General features: G+C 41.6%; 2 protein-coding genes across 2 annotated transcripts; one reads left to right on the top strand and one right to left on the bottom strand.

Moving 5' to 3' along the window:
* Nucleotides 1–90: 90 nt before the first annotated feature.
* On the bottom strand, nt 91–5,296 carry mtfr1 (mitochondrial fission regulator 1). The gene is made up of 8 exons (XM_071485242.1): nt 5,211–5,296; nt 4,352–4,460; nt 4,114–4,212; nt 3,176–3,321; nt 2,826–3,061; nt 2,393–2,642; nt 1,943–2,123; nt 91–1,568 (listed from the first exon to the last, which is right to left on the bottom strand). The coding sequence occupies exons 2-8, from the start codon at nt 4,385–4,387 to the stop codon at nt 1,521–1,523; spliced, it is 996 nt and encodes a 331-aa protein (XP_071341343.1). The 5' UTR covers nt 4,388–4,460; nt 5,211–5,296; the 3' UTR covers nt 91–1,520.
* A 336-nt stretch (nt 5,297–5,632) lies between these two features.
* Nucleotides 5,633–14,120, top strand: armc1 (armadillo repeat containing 1). Its single transcript, XM_071485235.1, has 7 exons — nt 5,633–5,813; nt 7,336–7,547; nt 8,170–8,261; nt 9,989–10,181; nt 10,707–10,823; nt 11,254–11,328; nt 11,824–14,120. Exons 2-7 carry the CDS (start codon nt 7,386–7,388, stop codon nt 12,013–12,015), a joined length of 831 nt encoding a protein of 276 aa, XP_071341336.1. The 5' UTR covers nt 5,633–5,813; nt 7,336–7,385; the 3' UTR covers nt 12,016–14,120.
* Nucleotides 14,121–16,187: the final 2,067 nt, after the last annotated feature.

Here is a 16,187-nt window from a genome sequence, read left to right as displayed (position 1 = left end):
ATGTACTCTGGTCAATGATATTAATTGTAAGTTAAGGCAGGTGACTTTCATAAGGTTACACTTAAACATACAAACATAAAAACAAACAAGTCAGGACAGACCATAAACTTTTATTAAGAGATTTGACAATTCAAGTTCATTTTCATAGACAACTTTTCTACAAAATTCTGAATAATAAATTTAAATCATATCCAGACCTCCTTCCCTCATTAAAATAAGAGTTGACTTGAAGCAGCAACTACACTGTCATATACTGGTCAAAACTGAGAACAATGTGCAGTCAGTCACTATGAAAGAAATACTGCCTAAACCCCTGACAACTCAAAGGAGTCATATTTTGCGTGTCACATTTCCAAACTGAGGCAGGGAAATGTTACGGTTACTGGCACAAATGGATGATATATAGTTTTGGGATACTGATAACGGTGGGAACCTTAGGACCCTTGAGTTTGGTTGAAATAAGTCAACTACAAGTATGCAGTATTTCTGTAGTGTTGCTGTTGAACTGTGAGCAAGTTCTAGGAAAAGTTGAAGTGTTTTGCAATAAGAGGCAGATCTTATCAAAAGAGGTACAGAAACAAAACACTGCACATGTACCGTCAATTACCGAGAAATATGGACTTTGCTTAACAGTTATACGGCGGTGTCATTTCCTCGCTATTTAACATTCATGCGAAACAAAAAGGCAGATTATCGCAGAACATCACTGGAATGTCTTTGGCTCTTAAAAGATGATCGTAGTAAAGAGATAAATTACGTCAACTACAACTGGGATGCATATATTTGAACCAGCAAAAGACAGACAAGCCGTGGCAAGACCGGCAACTAGGACACAACTTACACAGGCTCAACATGTACAGAAAAAAAACAAAGGATGACTCTAGGACATAATTAACTGTGTTAAAAACAAAATTACCTTCTTTAACTACAACATAAATACATGGATCCCAATCATAAATTAGTCTACAAGTCAGCATACAGATATAAACAATACATTACAATAACCCAGAAGTAAGAAAGTGCTCCTCTTCTTCTGTGGGAGAACAACTCTTCAGCTTTCACAGGCCCTTTGGAAAACTGACCAACTCTGCTATGTGCAACAAGTTTTAATGAAAAACCTGATGAAGACTGAACAATAAAGCCAATGTCAAAGATTCTGTAGTGTTGCCTAAACATGCGAGTGCTTCTGACACTTTCCCTCAGGACTGTGATGAATTTAAACTCTTAACAGAAATACAAAACACTCAGTTAAACAAAAAGAATTTGTTTGTAAAACACAAAGCTAATATTATAAGTTATAAAAGTGCAAAAAAAAAACATGGTCGGGATGATCATTGGATGCGACACGTGTGAGATGACTGATACTTGGAGCAGCCTGTCATCTAGTTCAGGCAAAGTCCCTTGTCCTTCCACAGAAACAGTAGATATTAAAAACATTGATAAGGCACTTTAAAACATGTACACACACGCACGCACGCACGCGCACACACACACCCACACACACACACCCAGTCGCCGCTTCAGAGCAACTTCCTTTTTCCAGTTGTTTTCAACATGTGCTGCCCAAACTGTGAAAACAGACAGAAGGCAAAATAAAGTACGCGACACCCTGCAGACCACTGAGACAAGAGTCACATCAGTCATGTTACATTCACTTGATTCCAATGGTGATGCAAGAACGAGTAAGAATGGACACAGAGATTTCATTTTAAAATATTAGATGATGAGTGAACTAATATCGGCAAACACAGACAACAGTCTACTGAAAATCAAAGCACTGAGATTATTTTAGTAACATTTTTTTGCAGTCAGTCCACCAAGGATGAATTAATGGCTGTAACTGTACTTTTTTTTTTTAGATGATTAATTTGTTTGTTTCTTTGTGTCTAAATATACACCTTCTAGCTATGAATCAGAAAATACAATGAAAACAGTCTCTCACCAAAGGGGTTTCTGTTCGAGGTTTGACGTCTGGAACGGGAAGTTTGAATTCCTCTTTGTCTTCTTGCTCACTGTCATTTCGATAACGGTGAGCAAACTTGCGCTTCAGGGCCTCGGCGATGAGAGCGGCAGCATCTGCAGGCTCGCTGGACTTTACTTTGGCATCACCTTCCGCTGGACGACTATGAAAGCACACAGGCCATGAGGGCAATTATGAAATCTAATCATTAGAATTCGATTAGTTGTGTTGCACGTCCTCTTATTTATAGCAGCTGCTCAAGGAGATACAGGAGTTTATTTGTCATCCTGATGATGAAGTTAAATTTAGAGGCAGAACAAATGCATAAACCCACCTTTAATAAACATGGAACTCTACACTGTATTACAGCAATAGCTGAGGAATATAGCCACTGACTTTATGTCTCTTTTCACCTCTAAAGTGGAGGCCTACCTTTTGACTGACCGCAGCTTGACTTTTTTCATGTCCTTCAGGACATCGAGCATGTTGGGGATTTCTGCCGACCTTGAATCCAAAACTGTCTGGCCGTCTGTCTTCTTCCCTCTGCGCTCTTTTATCAAATCGATGGCTGAGAATGTCCGCTGGAGATCTGGGGGTGGCAGTGGTGGAGGAGGAGGTGGTGGAGGGGGAGGCAGGGTGCCACAGGGTGGAGGGGGAGGAGGTGGTGCCCCTGTGGTAGCAACTAAGGAGAAGCAAAATAAAGAGGAAAAGAAATGAGAGCTGTGCAACGTGAAATTCTGCTGCCATCTAGGGGAAATTTTGTGTCACTACAGTGGCGCAAAAAAGAGCAAAACAACTTTAAACGATGCATTCATGCAACGGGGAGGGAGCGAAGTGTATGTTTTTGGAGGGTGTGAGGAGATACCTGGCTGTGTGTTCTTTTCCTGAGCCAGTACGATTTGTGCTATCTGAGCTCTGAGTTTGGCAAGTTCTGTCTCCAGTGCGCTGATCTTCTGAATGGCCTCATCATTGGCAAATGTTGGCCCCTGGGGTTCTGGAGCCCCCTGGTGCAGGCTGGGCAGTGACCTCCGGCGTGGTAAGGGTCTCCTCTGAGGATGAGGCTGGCGGGCTCGAAACACAAATCCCTGTGGCATCCCTGACCTGTTTCAATAAGACCCTTTTTTTTTTAATTCCACATGGTCGACAGAGTGAACTCACAGAAACAAGTTCATTCTTTAACATGAACTGCAATGCCTCTCTTTCTTTTCTTCTAACCTGGGTCTGCCAAAGTAGTCTTCATCACCCTCCTCCTCCTCCTCCTCCTCCCTGTCAATCCAGCCAATATCAGCCAGAGAAGCCACCTGACAGTTCTGCCTCCTGGCGCCAGTCAGGACACCAGCGTCCTCGGTGAACGGATGAAGCTGTCAGAGAAAGAGACCAGACATCTTCAACATTTTGACATAAAAAAACTAAACATGCCAGAGAAGCGCACACACAAGTACACGTTACAACACTGCATTTCAACAAATAACACTTGTTTATAATAAGAATTGATTGATAAAGGAAGTAACTGGGTAAAAAGGAGGGCAGTTCAGAAGGAGATAGGGAAGGAGGGGCTGTTAGTAAGAGGTTCAGGTAGCTCAGAAGGTCTTTAATCAGCTCAAGGTTGTTGAAGATTGCTGAACAAACTGACCTAAAGCAGACATACTGCATTCCTCATAGCTAGGGAGGGTGGCTGGAGACAGAGGAAAAGAAGAAAAGAGAAAGCACAGTGTTGAAGGAGACATGAAAGAAAAGACAAGCAAATCAGTTTGTAAAATTACAAGCCACTGAATTGTAATATATTGCAAAAGTTTCATTCGCTGACAGTTTTAAAAACTCCTGAACAAACATATCAAAAAAGTATATCGGTTCTCGTGACTTCATCCACTGTTTATGGTTCACAAATGAAAACACTCAGACAAGCGGAGGTAAACAAAAGTTGAAGAGGGTGTGTGATTTGTTGTCACATGGCAGTGACTCCAACAGCGGGGACAGACAGGCGAAAAGACAAGAGAGGACAGGGCTATGTCATAGGTAACAAATTGAAAGAACTTGAATTCTCATGGCCAACATGCCATCATCTTAAAATACAAGATATGTATACCACATTCTCAAAGACTGAATGACACGCCACTAGAAAAAAAAAGATGATCCTGTTAACCTTCCCTCACCTGAAAATGAACCCTGGGGCAGGGTTTGAGAGGAAGACTAGTAGCTATTCTCCTCACAATACTTCTCGAGGACCCGTAGGGCTTGGCTGATCCAAAAGCCTGCAAAACAAAAATATTTTACACACAATTTACAGCACAAAAAAAACAGGAACGTCACAGACAACACAAATTTTGAAATGTTTGGGAATAGTAGATTTAGCTGACACTAATGACGCCATCAACACGGCCTCTCTCATACCAGGTCCATCTCGATCCGTGCGTAGTCTTTACTCATTTCTGTGGATGTGTTTCACAAGGGCAGACTGACACATGCTTGAAAACCAAGGGCATCATCACCGAACAGACATCTAGAGGCGACACAAAACAAGAGTGAGGAATTCAGGTTGAATCACATTACACAGAAAACATACAATGAACAACACTAGTGTAAACATGCTCCAGTACAATACACTGACACCCATTCTGTATCAGCTTTTAGTGGTATTGGCTGATATAAACCTTCAGAGTACCAACAGAGTTAATAAAAGTTATGATCTTTAGATAAATTACACTAAAAACAAAGCTTTTATAACGCTCATTTGAACAATGGCACTGCACGCAAATCTCCTCTTAAAGAAAAGCCAGAGATGCAGCTCAATATTGTTATCATTAACAGTTGACGTTGCCACTGGCATTTTATGTTGTGGTTTTATGCTTGGCTGGGCTGCTGCAATTACAATTCACCACAGACATTAATTAAGCATTTAAGTCTGTTTGTCTATCTATCTGTCTGTCTGTCTATCACAGCGAGACATCGAGAAACGTGAAAAAAAAAACGAGCCACTTTCACTTACGCACAGATGTGTCATGCTATCGTGCTAAGCTAAATTAAACGGGTGGCTCTTAACTTTAGCGGGCAGTGTGGCTAACCGATGCTAACAGCGATAGCGGGCTAACTAAACACAGCCGACTTGAACAACCGCTGACAAATGTATCAAGACTTGTCGAAGACGCGCACAATCCTGGTTATCCCCAATGTCAAGGACAACTACATGTGTCAGCGTTGTATCCCTGTTCGAAGATCAAATTGTGTGTGTGTAACTTTGAAAACAACTTACCGAGCCTGACGCTGACTGACAGCTTTCTAACTTTTTCCACCTTGTTGGATTTCCACTGGAAATGTAGGAGGACTCATGGAATACATTTTGAGCCAATTGGATTGCAGGGACTATAGTAGGTAGGTTGTGACAATGGAACGTCACCATTGGCCATTTATGTTGATTGACAGACAAAACCACCAATCATAGTTGAGCTCTAAAATAAAACTATCTGCTGATTGGGCTTTTTATCAGTCGATCAAGTTATACCGTCAAATCATATGTCGGGAACCTTGTGGATGTTCGTTATATTTCCCTACATTTCCCGGCGGAGCTGTGTCCGGTTTAAACTGCTCAGATCATTATGGAAAACTGGGATGTCCCCATTGACAAAACAACTGTACCCATTTATGTGCCACAAAACCCAAACACCGTACCCAGCTGCTAGCTAAAGAAGCATAGTAAAGAAAGAGGCGCAGGCCTAGATTTTCTGAAATTATTCAGTCACATTTCTGTTTATGTTGGCACCGGAATTTAGCGGTTTCTTGTTACATCGTTTTTGCATCTCTTGTAACTGAAGTCAGCCGGGGTTGTCTCATGATTTCACTAAGAACTGACAAAAAGGTATGCTATTAATGTCAAGTAACGTTAGCTAGCCTAGCTTAGCTGCTGAGTCGCCTCTGTACCATAGGGCGTGATTTGAGGTGAGGTTGGGGGTCGTAGAAAGTGTCTTTGTCAGAAACGAGTATTTTTTCCTGGGTTACGAAAATGAAGTGTGTTAGCAGTAAATCATGGGGTTAAACCGCATGATTTTATAATTTGCCTTGCAAAGCAAGCTGTGCTGTTTGGTCTTTCATGACATTACTGCAATTAAGCGTTATCATTGCATACCAGTAACATCGGTAACTTTACAAGAAACACTTACCAGTCACGTTGTGTAGCAGCACATTTAAAAGGTTATTGCTGATAACAAAGTCAAACAAACCTGTAAAACGTGGTGTAAAGCAAAGGGATGATAGTGAAAGTTCAATGGTTAGTGCATGTCACAGACCCCTTATTTTGCAAGGTGTAATATTGTTTTGCACCAAGTTATTTAAAAAACCATTAAGATTGCTTTTGAGATTTTTTTGCCATATACATAAAGGCATTTGTATAAGTATTGCAATGATTCTATGACTGATCAGTTATTTCATAGGAATAGATTTGTTGACAAGTTTGATTGTTAGGTAATGTTCATGTGATTGGAAAAGAAAAAAGACCAAAGTTCTTAGCTGCTTGACACTATTTTATATTATTGCAAATGTAATGTTTTGTGGTTGTCACTGATCGTCAGGAAAATTGCAAATTTGCATTGCATTTTAGTATTTTATTCTACTTTCCTTTCTGTAGTATAACATTGTTTTATGATAATGAAAAATGATTATTTTAATTATACAGTGTATATGTATAAAGGACAACTAGTTGAAAATTAGCAAATGCTATAAACTTTCCCTGCAATTATCAGTTTCATGCTCTGTATTGAAACTAGAGATGCACAATTAATTGAAATATAATCAAAATCGCAATATGGCCAAGTGCAATATCTAAATCTCAGGAGCTGCCAAAAAAAACCACTTTTTTTTTTTTTTTGACAAAGGTAAAATTTGTGACAGCATTGTTGTGCATTGTTAGCGAATATTTTGGTGCTGCAGAGATCCTCTGGCCTACAAATCATATTCTCCAGACATAAAACATGGGAACATGCTTGTTTGGTATAAGCCCTAACAAGCTCCTAAAAATCACATCAGCATCATTAAAAAAAAAAATCAGTGAATATGAAATGCAAAAGCGATTATTCCAACTGAAATTGTGACTCATATCGCAAGCACGATATCTACCAAAATTATGGCAATATGATATCACAATATAGTGCAGCCCAAAGTGGAACTGTGTTAAATTGCAACATCCCTAAATAAATTTATGAACTAAACTTTTTCCACACTGTGGGAAAATGTGACATTTTTACCCATTTTTTTTTTTTTACATTTTGTAGTCCAGAAAGTAAATTGAGAAAAGCACATATTAATTGATAATTAAATAATATTGAGCTGCAATCCTAATTAGTATAATGTAAGCTCCCTGATCTACCTCACCTTTCTCTGTTCAGTGAAGTGAAGAGGTTGGTTTGATGAGCGTGACATCACGACAAGAGGCACCATGAGTGCGGAGCTGGATGCACTGACTGTGGTGAACCATCTGCGAGATCTCGCTGCAGACCCCCTGAACCGAAGAGCCATAGTAGAAGACCAGGGCTGTCTGCCAGGTCTCATCCTTTTTTTGGACCACCCCAACCCACAGGTCGTCTACTCTGCACTACTGGTAAGCAGCATACATGTTGACATAAAGATCCTTCATAGCACTGATAGTTATTTTTACATAGTGCAAAAAATATAAGGCAGTAAATGAATCACATGACCATTCTTATTATTAACATCTATACAGCAGCTTTTTAGATTGAATTTCTTCTGGTTGGATAGTTAGCTGAGTTCCCTCCTGATTCTGGAAACTAGCTGTTTTCCGCTCATGTCTGCATCATAGTTTGTGTCAGGTTCCAGTGACCATATGAAGTCCGTTGCCTCCACCACTGAGTCACAGACATGTGGTGCCATTAAAACAGCCACATATTTAAAAACACTGTCCAATGGTGACATCTGCTGTCTGTATTGTCTGTAGAGTCTTTATATAGCAGCCTCTCCCACCACCACCACCACCACCTTTTTGTACAGTACACGACTTGTTGTGTGCGTACACATTTAAGTGCCTTTACGTAACAGTTGCTCTTTGACGATAACCCGTGAAGTCTAAACACAGGGTTGGTGCATGTGTATTTATATTGGTTATGTAATATTTTATTATTGCACATGCGTGCCCATTTTAAAAGCCTTCTCTCTTATAATATCACAGAGGGTCTGTCAGATAACGGTTGCCCTTGTCCTTGCAGGCCGTGCGCTACCTGGCAGAATGTCGAGCCAACAGGGAGAAGATGAAGGGCGAGCTGGGCATGATGCTGAGTTTGCAGAATGTCATGCAGAAGCAAGTTCCTGTCACCACCTAGTCACACACACACGCACGCATACACACACATGCTCACTGTGCACTTTCTTTACATAAAACCTTAACCTAGGATTTCTTTTGTTTTGCATGGACAACGTGTGCCAGTCTGCAGATTTCCCAGGCAGGACCATGTCCTTCTATTTGCCTTGTCAGGATGAATGTGATTAAAGTTGAATTAGAATAGAGTGGTAACCAGCTAAATTGCTGTTTCTGCATGTCATAGATTTTAATGCATCCTGTCACCTTGCTACAATTTCTTGATGAGTCCACTTTCATATTTTTACTAGTGTAGGCTTATATTTGCTCCTGTTTTGTAACGGATTTACAGATGTGGCTGAACTTGCACACATGTTATAGTATAAGCACTTTTCTTTGTTGTTTGGTTTTAGTCTAATCTCCATAGTTTTATTTTATTCAATCTATACTTTCTAAAATAACATGATAAACACATTCTGGTCACTCAAAGTGTTAGAAGGAGGTCTGGTTTGAGGAGGTGTTGTGCTCCAGATCCCTGTTCTTACCTGAGGGTCTGTGGCACTTATGCTAAGCAATTGCTGTTCATCATTAGCACCCTGATAGGAATAGACCTATGTCCAAGTGGCCGACTGTAGCTTGTATGATTTAGTCCCGCCCCATTCTCATCCTGCGGCAAAGCTCTTGCTCGCCCTGAAGTAAACAAGTCACTTCAGCTAGTCAGGGTTTGCATCAGGAGGAGCCCTGCAGTGACAGTAGCAGCTCTCTCTACTCGCAGTCCAGTCAGTCTGACTTTGGGTGGAGGTCGATCATAGCTGGACAGAGTGGGAACACGTAGCTGTCAGGGAATGTCTAGCATAGTTGCACGACACAGGTGTGAATACCATTTTTATTCCTCCAGCTTATTAAGATCTGAAGCTCAAGAGAGTGTTGTCTCTTATTCATTGCATGAAGTGATGACTAGATAAAAGAAATCAATTAAGGAGCGTGTTTGGCTTCCTAAAAGGCTGACAGGCTTCTGTCGAGCCAGAGCAGGAATGTGTCGTACAGTGCCAAGCTCCTAGAGGACAAACATGCCAGACAACTGATGTCGTATGTGGTTACTATAGATGGAGTGATGACATTGTGACATATAAAGCAGTAGAGCCTGCAGGGATATCCCAGGATCCCTCACAAATATCAGGTCTGGCATTATAACTGCAATGGACCTCATGTGCCTTCTTCAAGGAAAGCTGCTGTCCCCCTGAAATATTTATGCTCTGCTATGGATTTTTTTTTCTGAAAGGTCAGTAAAAAGCTGAAGTGCAGGCTTTATTAGCACAGGTCTGAATATGTGTGGGGGTAGCATCAACTTTGGGTACACTAAGGACTTTTGGGGTAGACAGACTCAAAGATTAATTTCAGTTTTGAGTGTGATTCACACTTCTCTCCCGCAGAGGCATCATGATTGTTCTGTCTTTGCACTGGTATTCCTGTCTTGCATTTCAGCAGAAATATCTTGACACAGTAATATACATTTACAAATGCTTATTCTTGAATGTCAATCATAGCTACTGTCAACTGCAGTGCACCTTTAGTATTGTTACACATGTACTTACAAATACCCTGTTTCAGCACAACAGACCATTTCAGCTGAGTGATACTGAACAAGTATACCTACACATTTAGAAATGAAACAAAATTAGACATCTGATTTTTCCTTCATGGTTTATTTTTACTCTCCCTTACCAAAGGAGTACATCGCCTGGGGAGACCAAACTGCTGGCCTCTGAGATCTATGAGATTCTGCAGTCAGCTGGTATAGAAGAGGCCGAACAGGCAGAGGCAGCTGCTGCCTCCTGCCGGCGTAAAGCCCAGTTCTTCCTAGGCTCCAACAACAAGAGGGCCAAAACTGTGGTGCTGCACATCGACGGACTGGATGACTCTGTACGTGTTCACACAGGAATCAAGACAACACATGCACACAAATCTGTTCTTGGGGCGTCGTGTTTGATGCTGTCATAATCACAGTGCTTCTTAGCTGTGTCTATCTGGCACAGGATAGGAGGGTGGAGGGGTCATGTTGTAAATGTCAGGCATTGAACAGCAGGACGCTGAGATTGAACCTGAACGCTGCTCTGCAGGAGGCCTGCACCTAGCCAGATTACATTACAGCAGACAGACGGCCTCTGGTGGGCTGCATCGCTATCACCACAGCAGAAACACACATCACTGTGGCAGCTGGACACTGTACTGTTTTACTCTATAACATGTTGCGTGTAGCAACTGAATGTTTTACAATATATTTTTATGCCAACAATTGATCTAATTCAACTGTATCATCCACATTTCTGGTCTTATAGTGTTTAATGTACTTTTAAGATAGAGTCATTTTTTAACTTGTGACATGCTCGCCCTGTTATTTCACACATCTGTTCATACTGTTCTCACCTGTTTCCTGCCCATTGTCAGACTCGAAGGAGCCTGTGTGAGGAGGCCTTGCTAAAGATCCGAGGGGTCATCAGCTTCACCTTCCAGATGGCTGTCAAGAGATGTGTTGTCAGGATCCGCTCTGACCTTAAAGCTGAGGTACGTGTCCGGTACAAGAAAAAACCAACCAGGAAGTTAGGTACATAGTATTTTTGCCTGTGTTTGATAACAAATAATTATCAGTTCTAATTTTGGTCAGTACCAGCTGCTTATTTCAACTTGTGACCAGTTTCAGTTTATGTAATAAACACCACCTCGTCAGTACTGGTCCTGATTATTGCATTTGATTTACTTCCTTCAGTCATTGCGAAAGCTTTAAGAGCTTGATTAAGTGTCATGTTTAATCAGAAGTAGAAAGCAAATGCGCTCTTAACAAATCATACTTACACTGTATCTAATTGGCTGGCTTTCTAGGGTATAACTTTAAAATCAGTCTGAGTACCAAAAGCACCAAAAGCAAACCAATATATAGTCATGTTGGGAACCGCGTTGTCAGGAATGAAGACTTAAGTCATTGTGTTTCTCGCAGGCACTGGGCACAGCAATCAACTCCACCAAAGTACTGACGGCTCAGCAGGTGGTGAAGACCGAAGATGGAGGAGAGGTAAGATTTTATTGTTGTAACTGCTAAACATACAGAAAGACTCATTTATTTCACTTGGGAATAGTCGACTAATGGGTCAGTGTGTTTGCTGTATGTTGTCTGTATCTCTGTACAGGGAGTGTAGCCCTCCTGCCTGTGGCTGAGACTTATCCACACTGACATGATTAGCTAGTCACATCTCTGCCTCACCCTGTGGGCTATTTGCTTTTTGCCAAACACACACCTGCAGCACAAAGTTAACAACTTTAACAATGTATGAGATACCCAAGTGTTTGTTTTCCAATAATCTGCAAAGAAATCTAAGAATTGTTGCTGTAATAATTGAAAGTAATTGGCAAAGGTCGCATTAGTAGTCATACACAATGTGGCCAGCAGGGGTCAGACCTGCCTCAGTCATGTGTTCTTGCTCCAGATGATGATTATTTGGCCCTGAAGTTGAACAACTGTGTTTGACATTTGCTGTTTTTTCAACACGTCTCATTTGTATTTGTGCAGCTGATGGTGCCATTCCAGGAGGACTCTGCGGTGCTGGTAGAGGAGAACACAGACATCCCAGACTACCTGCCTGAGGACGAGAGTCCGTCCCAGGAGCAGGACAAGGCTGTCACGCGTGTAGGCTCTATCACAGACGGCATGGGCTGGCTCAGCACGGCCGCCAACTTCCTGACCCGCTCTTTTTACTGGTGACCACTTCCTGTGTTCCCTTCTCTGCTCCCTGTTTTCCCAAAAGCACCATCCAGCTGCAGCATTAGCATCTCTCAGCCTAATCCTGGACTAAGCCCTGCCTCTCGGCCCTACACTAGTCTAGACTCCCCTCTGCAAAGCACACAGAGCCCGGCCACACGTGTGCAACAAGTGCTGGACTGCCGGGTGGAGCCTGCAATAACTTTAACTTGTGTATATATTTAGCTACAAACCTCACTACTGGCTGTACGTGCACAACTATATACTAGCTGCATTTGTATCTCACAAAACATAGCCAGAGGACTTTAAATCAGCCGAAACCAAATAGCATTCTGGAAAAGTGTGTCATGGCATTGACAGAGTTGACACGTGGCGGGCGTATTTAATTGTTCTTTGGCTGACTTTGCGTACATTGAAAGTTGGGAGTTCCTTTTTTGTGCATGATTTTGGTTGCTTTCCTCCTGCTTTGTTTCCCAGTCACTTTTACTATATATACTTTTTTTCATATTTTCATCCTTTAATTTCCTAATTAGGCAGGTTTTTCTTCCCTCTTCAGATTTTTTTAGCATGCTATGAGTCTTTTGTGCCAATCTTGCCTGATGCCTAGATTTGTGATTGTTGCGTGTGCCTTTTTGACATTTCACTGTAATTATTATTTATTCATCATTCATTCAAATGATTTGAGAGCATGTCAGATGTTAAATTTGTGCTTCCCTAGCAGCAGCTAGCCTCCCCCGGGCTTTTAGCTCACTGAGGGACATCACTTCAGTAGAAAAAGTAGACACCAGCAAGAGGCTACAGCCCATTCAGCCACCGGCTCACATGCATATGACTGTTGCATATTGAAAGAGGAAGCGATTAGCTAGCTGGCTGATGAATACACCACCCCTCACTGCGTTTGGTTGTTGCTGCCACATATCAGGACTCCTCTGATGAAGCTGTTAAGGCGGGAAAAATCAAAAGCGAGTTCTGCAGTGGCGGTGAACTAGTGAACTTCAGGCTACCTCTGCTTTCAGTGTCCTATCTCACATCAGCATTATGGTAGTTTTAGTAAAACCCTGAATCCCCATGGTGAAGACGAACCTGTTAGCCGCTTGCTTGTGTACCTGGACTCCCACTGGCATTTTTTACAGTATTGTGGACCCACCTGTTCAGTCCCATTTTCAGTTTAGCCAGCAGTGTCCTTAAAGCAAAGATCATGTCAGTGTACGCTCACGCACACATACAGAGGACTTACTGATGCTTTCATATGAGCATTAGCGGCATGCTGTAACAAGGGTGTGGCTATGTACATTTTGTAAATGGTGCCTGATTCTCTAAGATCTCAGGCGTTACATGTGAAGGAATTTTTTGTTCTGTTTTTGTAATAATAATTCGCTTATCATCTCACAAATTAGGATAAGAGTTTGTAGCAGCTAATGCTAACACTCTTAGTGAGTATTGTCCTGATTCTTTAGCCCATAAAACCCTGTGACTCACACCAGTTTTAATTATTATCTCCTCTGACCCGTGTGAGCGCCATTAACAGTGATACACAATGCTGACCAGGTGAGTTTTATTGTTTCGATGGTGCAGAGATGCTACAGTGGGTTGAGGTCAAACTGAAAGAATGGCAAAGAAAGACCTGAATAACGTGAACTGATGGTGGCTATTCTCTGGAAAAGCAATAATTTTTTTCATTACATGTAGTGACCATAGTTCAGCAACATCCTTCAAAATAATGTTTGGAATAAAAGCTATTAGTTAAAAGTTAGGATCATCGTCAGTGTTAAAAATTTCGTCACTTGTTCATTTTGCACAGAATTAATCTTCAAACTGCATCATGTCACTTCATGTTAATATTTGGTGTCTCTGCTCATTTTGCAAAGAAAGAATACTTGAAATTTTTTTTCTGTCCTTATGTGTTGATCAAAGTGTAAATTTCCCTTTACTGTTAGATTCACTACATCTGTAAGGCTGACATACAACCGCAAACGAAGTCCTCAGAAATGTAACATGTGTACAGACTTCATCTGTTAACAAATGTAATATAATGTAATGCAGATCTTAAAACTGTAGATTCCCATACACTGTTGATGCAAGCAATGATAAACTTAAAATTAACCTTTGTCTGGTGCTTTTTATTCTCAGCATAATTTTGGTTTCCGGGTGAAGTGTTGCCCTATAATTTCCTAGTATTATACTCTCATGATCCTCTGATTGTCTCATTTTCCTGGCATGTGCAGTGGTCACACCAGTGCTCCAGACCTCACTTTGTCAAATCAAATTGCTGAGGGCAGCAGCCATTCTTAGCAGAGAGAGCAATAGAGAGAGAGAGGGGGGTCAGTTTTCTTTACTGGTGCATAAGTGAGGTGCCCCAGGGCAATCCTGTAGCCTGCCCACCACCTCCCCCAGCCTCAGTGCTGGTAGGCAGGCAGAGGCAGCAGCCAGCCCCAGCTGGAGGCCCCGCAGCCACTGCTGCTGCTGCTGCTGCTGATGCTGAGCCTCCAACAAGACACTGTGCCAAGCTGGAGAGGAGGCCTTCACTGCCCTGCCGTATCATCTGGATGGACACTGATTGGAGATAATGTTTTATGTTAATTTTGACAAAACAAAATTTGCACAGAATTTAACTTTGTTTTCCTGGACAGTCTGTTGAGAAAACTCAACTTTTTTTTTTTTTTTTTTTTTTACACAAAGGCTCTGCAGCGACATACACAATGTAAATTCAAATATTTGATCCAGGACCCAGACACTGAAAACAAGTTGTAGTTAAACATCAAGATTGGTGTTTTAAGTAAGATTTTTAAAGAGGAATGAGATGGTCCGATATTAGCAAAGCTGGTAAAACCTGTAGTACTTGAAATCTGACTTGTAACTCAGGTGTTCTTTTCATACACAGATGAAAGTGAAACAAATGTAATTTTTATTTTTATTTATGTATTTATTTGTTTTACACATAAGCTCTGTAAAGGTCCATTCAGTAGCTGTTCTGGGTATTCGGTCATACCACGGTTTTACATAAGCAAGTGGCGTTTTCTCAGTGGTTGAGTAATTGTAAATGTTTAATTTTGCTGTTTTTCTCAGCATTTTAGGGTCTTCTCATCCATGTTGCCCTAAAAGTTAAGTTTTAAACCTCACATTTAGCCTCAGGTAGTTAAGGACAGAGCTCTGTGGTGTTTTGCATTAAGAGGCTGAAAGCATGCACAGTAGATAATGTTGCCAAAATCTGAAACACAGATTTACACAAAACAGCCTGTCTACATTTTTAGACTTCTCAGTGCCTGATGAAGTGTTGATAGAGGATGAATATCAACCATTCACAGTGACCAAATACACAGTGTATGGGTGTCTGGCCTGCGAGGCCTCTAAAATCAGATTTCTCACACATCACCACTAGAGAGAGACAGTAACCCTAACAAAGAGAGCAAATGAGAAGCGTGAGGTCCAGAATATAATCTCAAAACATCTGATGAAAAACACTTGTTTGTAATTAGATGACCCGAGATCCCGATGCTCCTTACAGCCTTGCTGAAACTGCATTTCCATCTGGCTGGTTTGAGCAAGAATCATCATTAACAAACTCCACCCATGAACATACTTTGCTCACCTCAGACTGTTATGCCTGCAGACTAATGCAGCCTCAAGGTTGTTTTTCAGTAGTTAATACCGTGTGCACCTTCCTCTGCGCTGCCTGGGCACCAACGTTAAGCAGTTTTCAGTTTTAAATGATTTTCTTCAAGGGTTCATATGCTTCCTTATAATGATATTACTTCTCATTAGAAGTTTTTGCGCACAAGAGGACATCCTCCAAAGAGCATCAAGTGGGGCTCACCTCTCATTTTCAAATTAAAGCCACTGACAATTTCACTTTCACCTCCCCTTGAGTTCTTTGGATAAGCCACGTTGCAATTTCCCCCTGTTTCATCCCCTATCAGATAAAATACAGTCAGTCTCTCCGGTGCGCAGTGCTCATCCACCCTGGGCCATATCAGCCCGGTTGCATCCATGTGCATGAGTGTGTTGTCGGTATCACCCTCCCACCTGTGTGTATTTGCATGGTTAATCTGTGCTGGGGGCGGTGGGGGCTAGATAGGTGCGTCTCATAGCCCCAATGGGCTCTTGAGGAATTTTATAGGAGGTTCAGCTCCCAGTCAATGGGATCAGCCGTAAATCGCGCTCAGAGTGTGGCAGGA

The sequence above is a fragment of the Trachinotus anak genome, unplaced genomic scaffold, assembly GCF_046630095.1.
Source record: "Trachinotus anak isolate AG129_WGS33_773 ecotype Australia unplaced genomic scaffold, CSIRO_AGI_Tana_v1 ptg000009l, whole genome shotgun sequence".
NCBI lineage: Eukaryota > Metazoa > Chordata > Actinopteri > Carangiformes > Carangidae > Trachinotus > Trachinotus anak.
Note: the sequence above shows the minus strand (reverse complement) of the source record. Positions and strands in the feature narration are given on the sequence as shown.

Excerpts from the sequence above, each read along its gene's own strand:
- mtfr1 (XM_071485242.1), bottom strand. The coding sequence starts at position 4,387 with ATGAGTAAAGACTACGCACGGATCGAGATGGACCTG. Across the intron at positions 3,062-3,175 it reads GACTACTTTGGCAGACCCAG|GTCAGGGATGCCACAGGGAT; the intron begins GTTAGAAGAAAA and ends TTATTGAAACAG. Across the intron at positions 1,569-1,942 it reads CTCGAACAGAAACCCCTTTG|TTTGGGCAGCACATGTTGAA; the intron begins GTGAGAGACTGT and ends CTGTTTTCACAG.
- armc1 (XM_071485235.1), top strand. The coding sequence starts at position 7,386 with ATGAGTGCGGAGCTGGATGCACTGACTGTGGTGAACCATCTGCGAGAT. Across the intron at positions 8,262-9,988 it reads TTGCAGAATGTCATGCAGAA|GAGTACATCGCCTGGGGAGA; the intron begins GCAAGTTCCTGT and ends CCCTTACCAAAG. Across the intron at positions 10,182-10,706 it reads TCGACGGACTGGATGACTCT|ACTCGAAGGAGCCTGTGTGA; the intron begins GTACGTGTTCAC and ends GCCCATTGTCAG.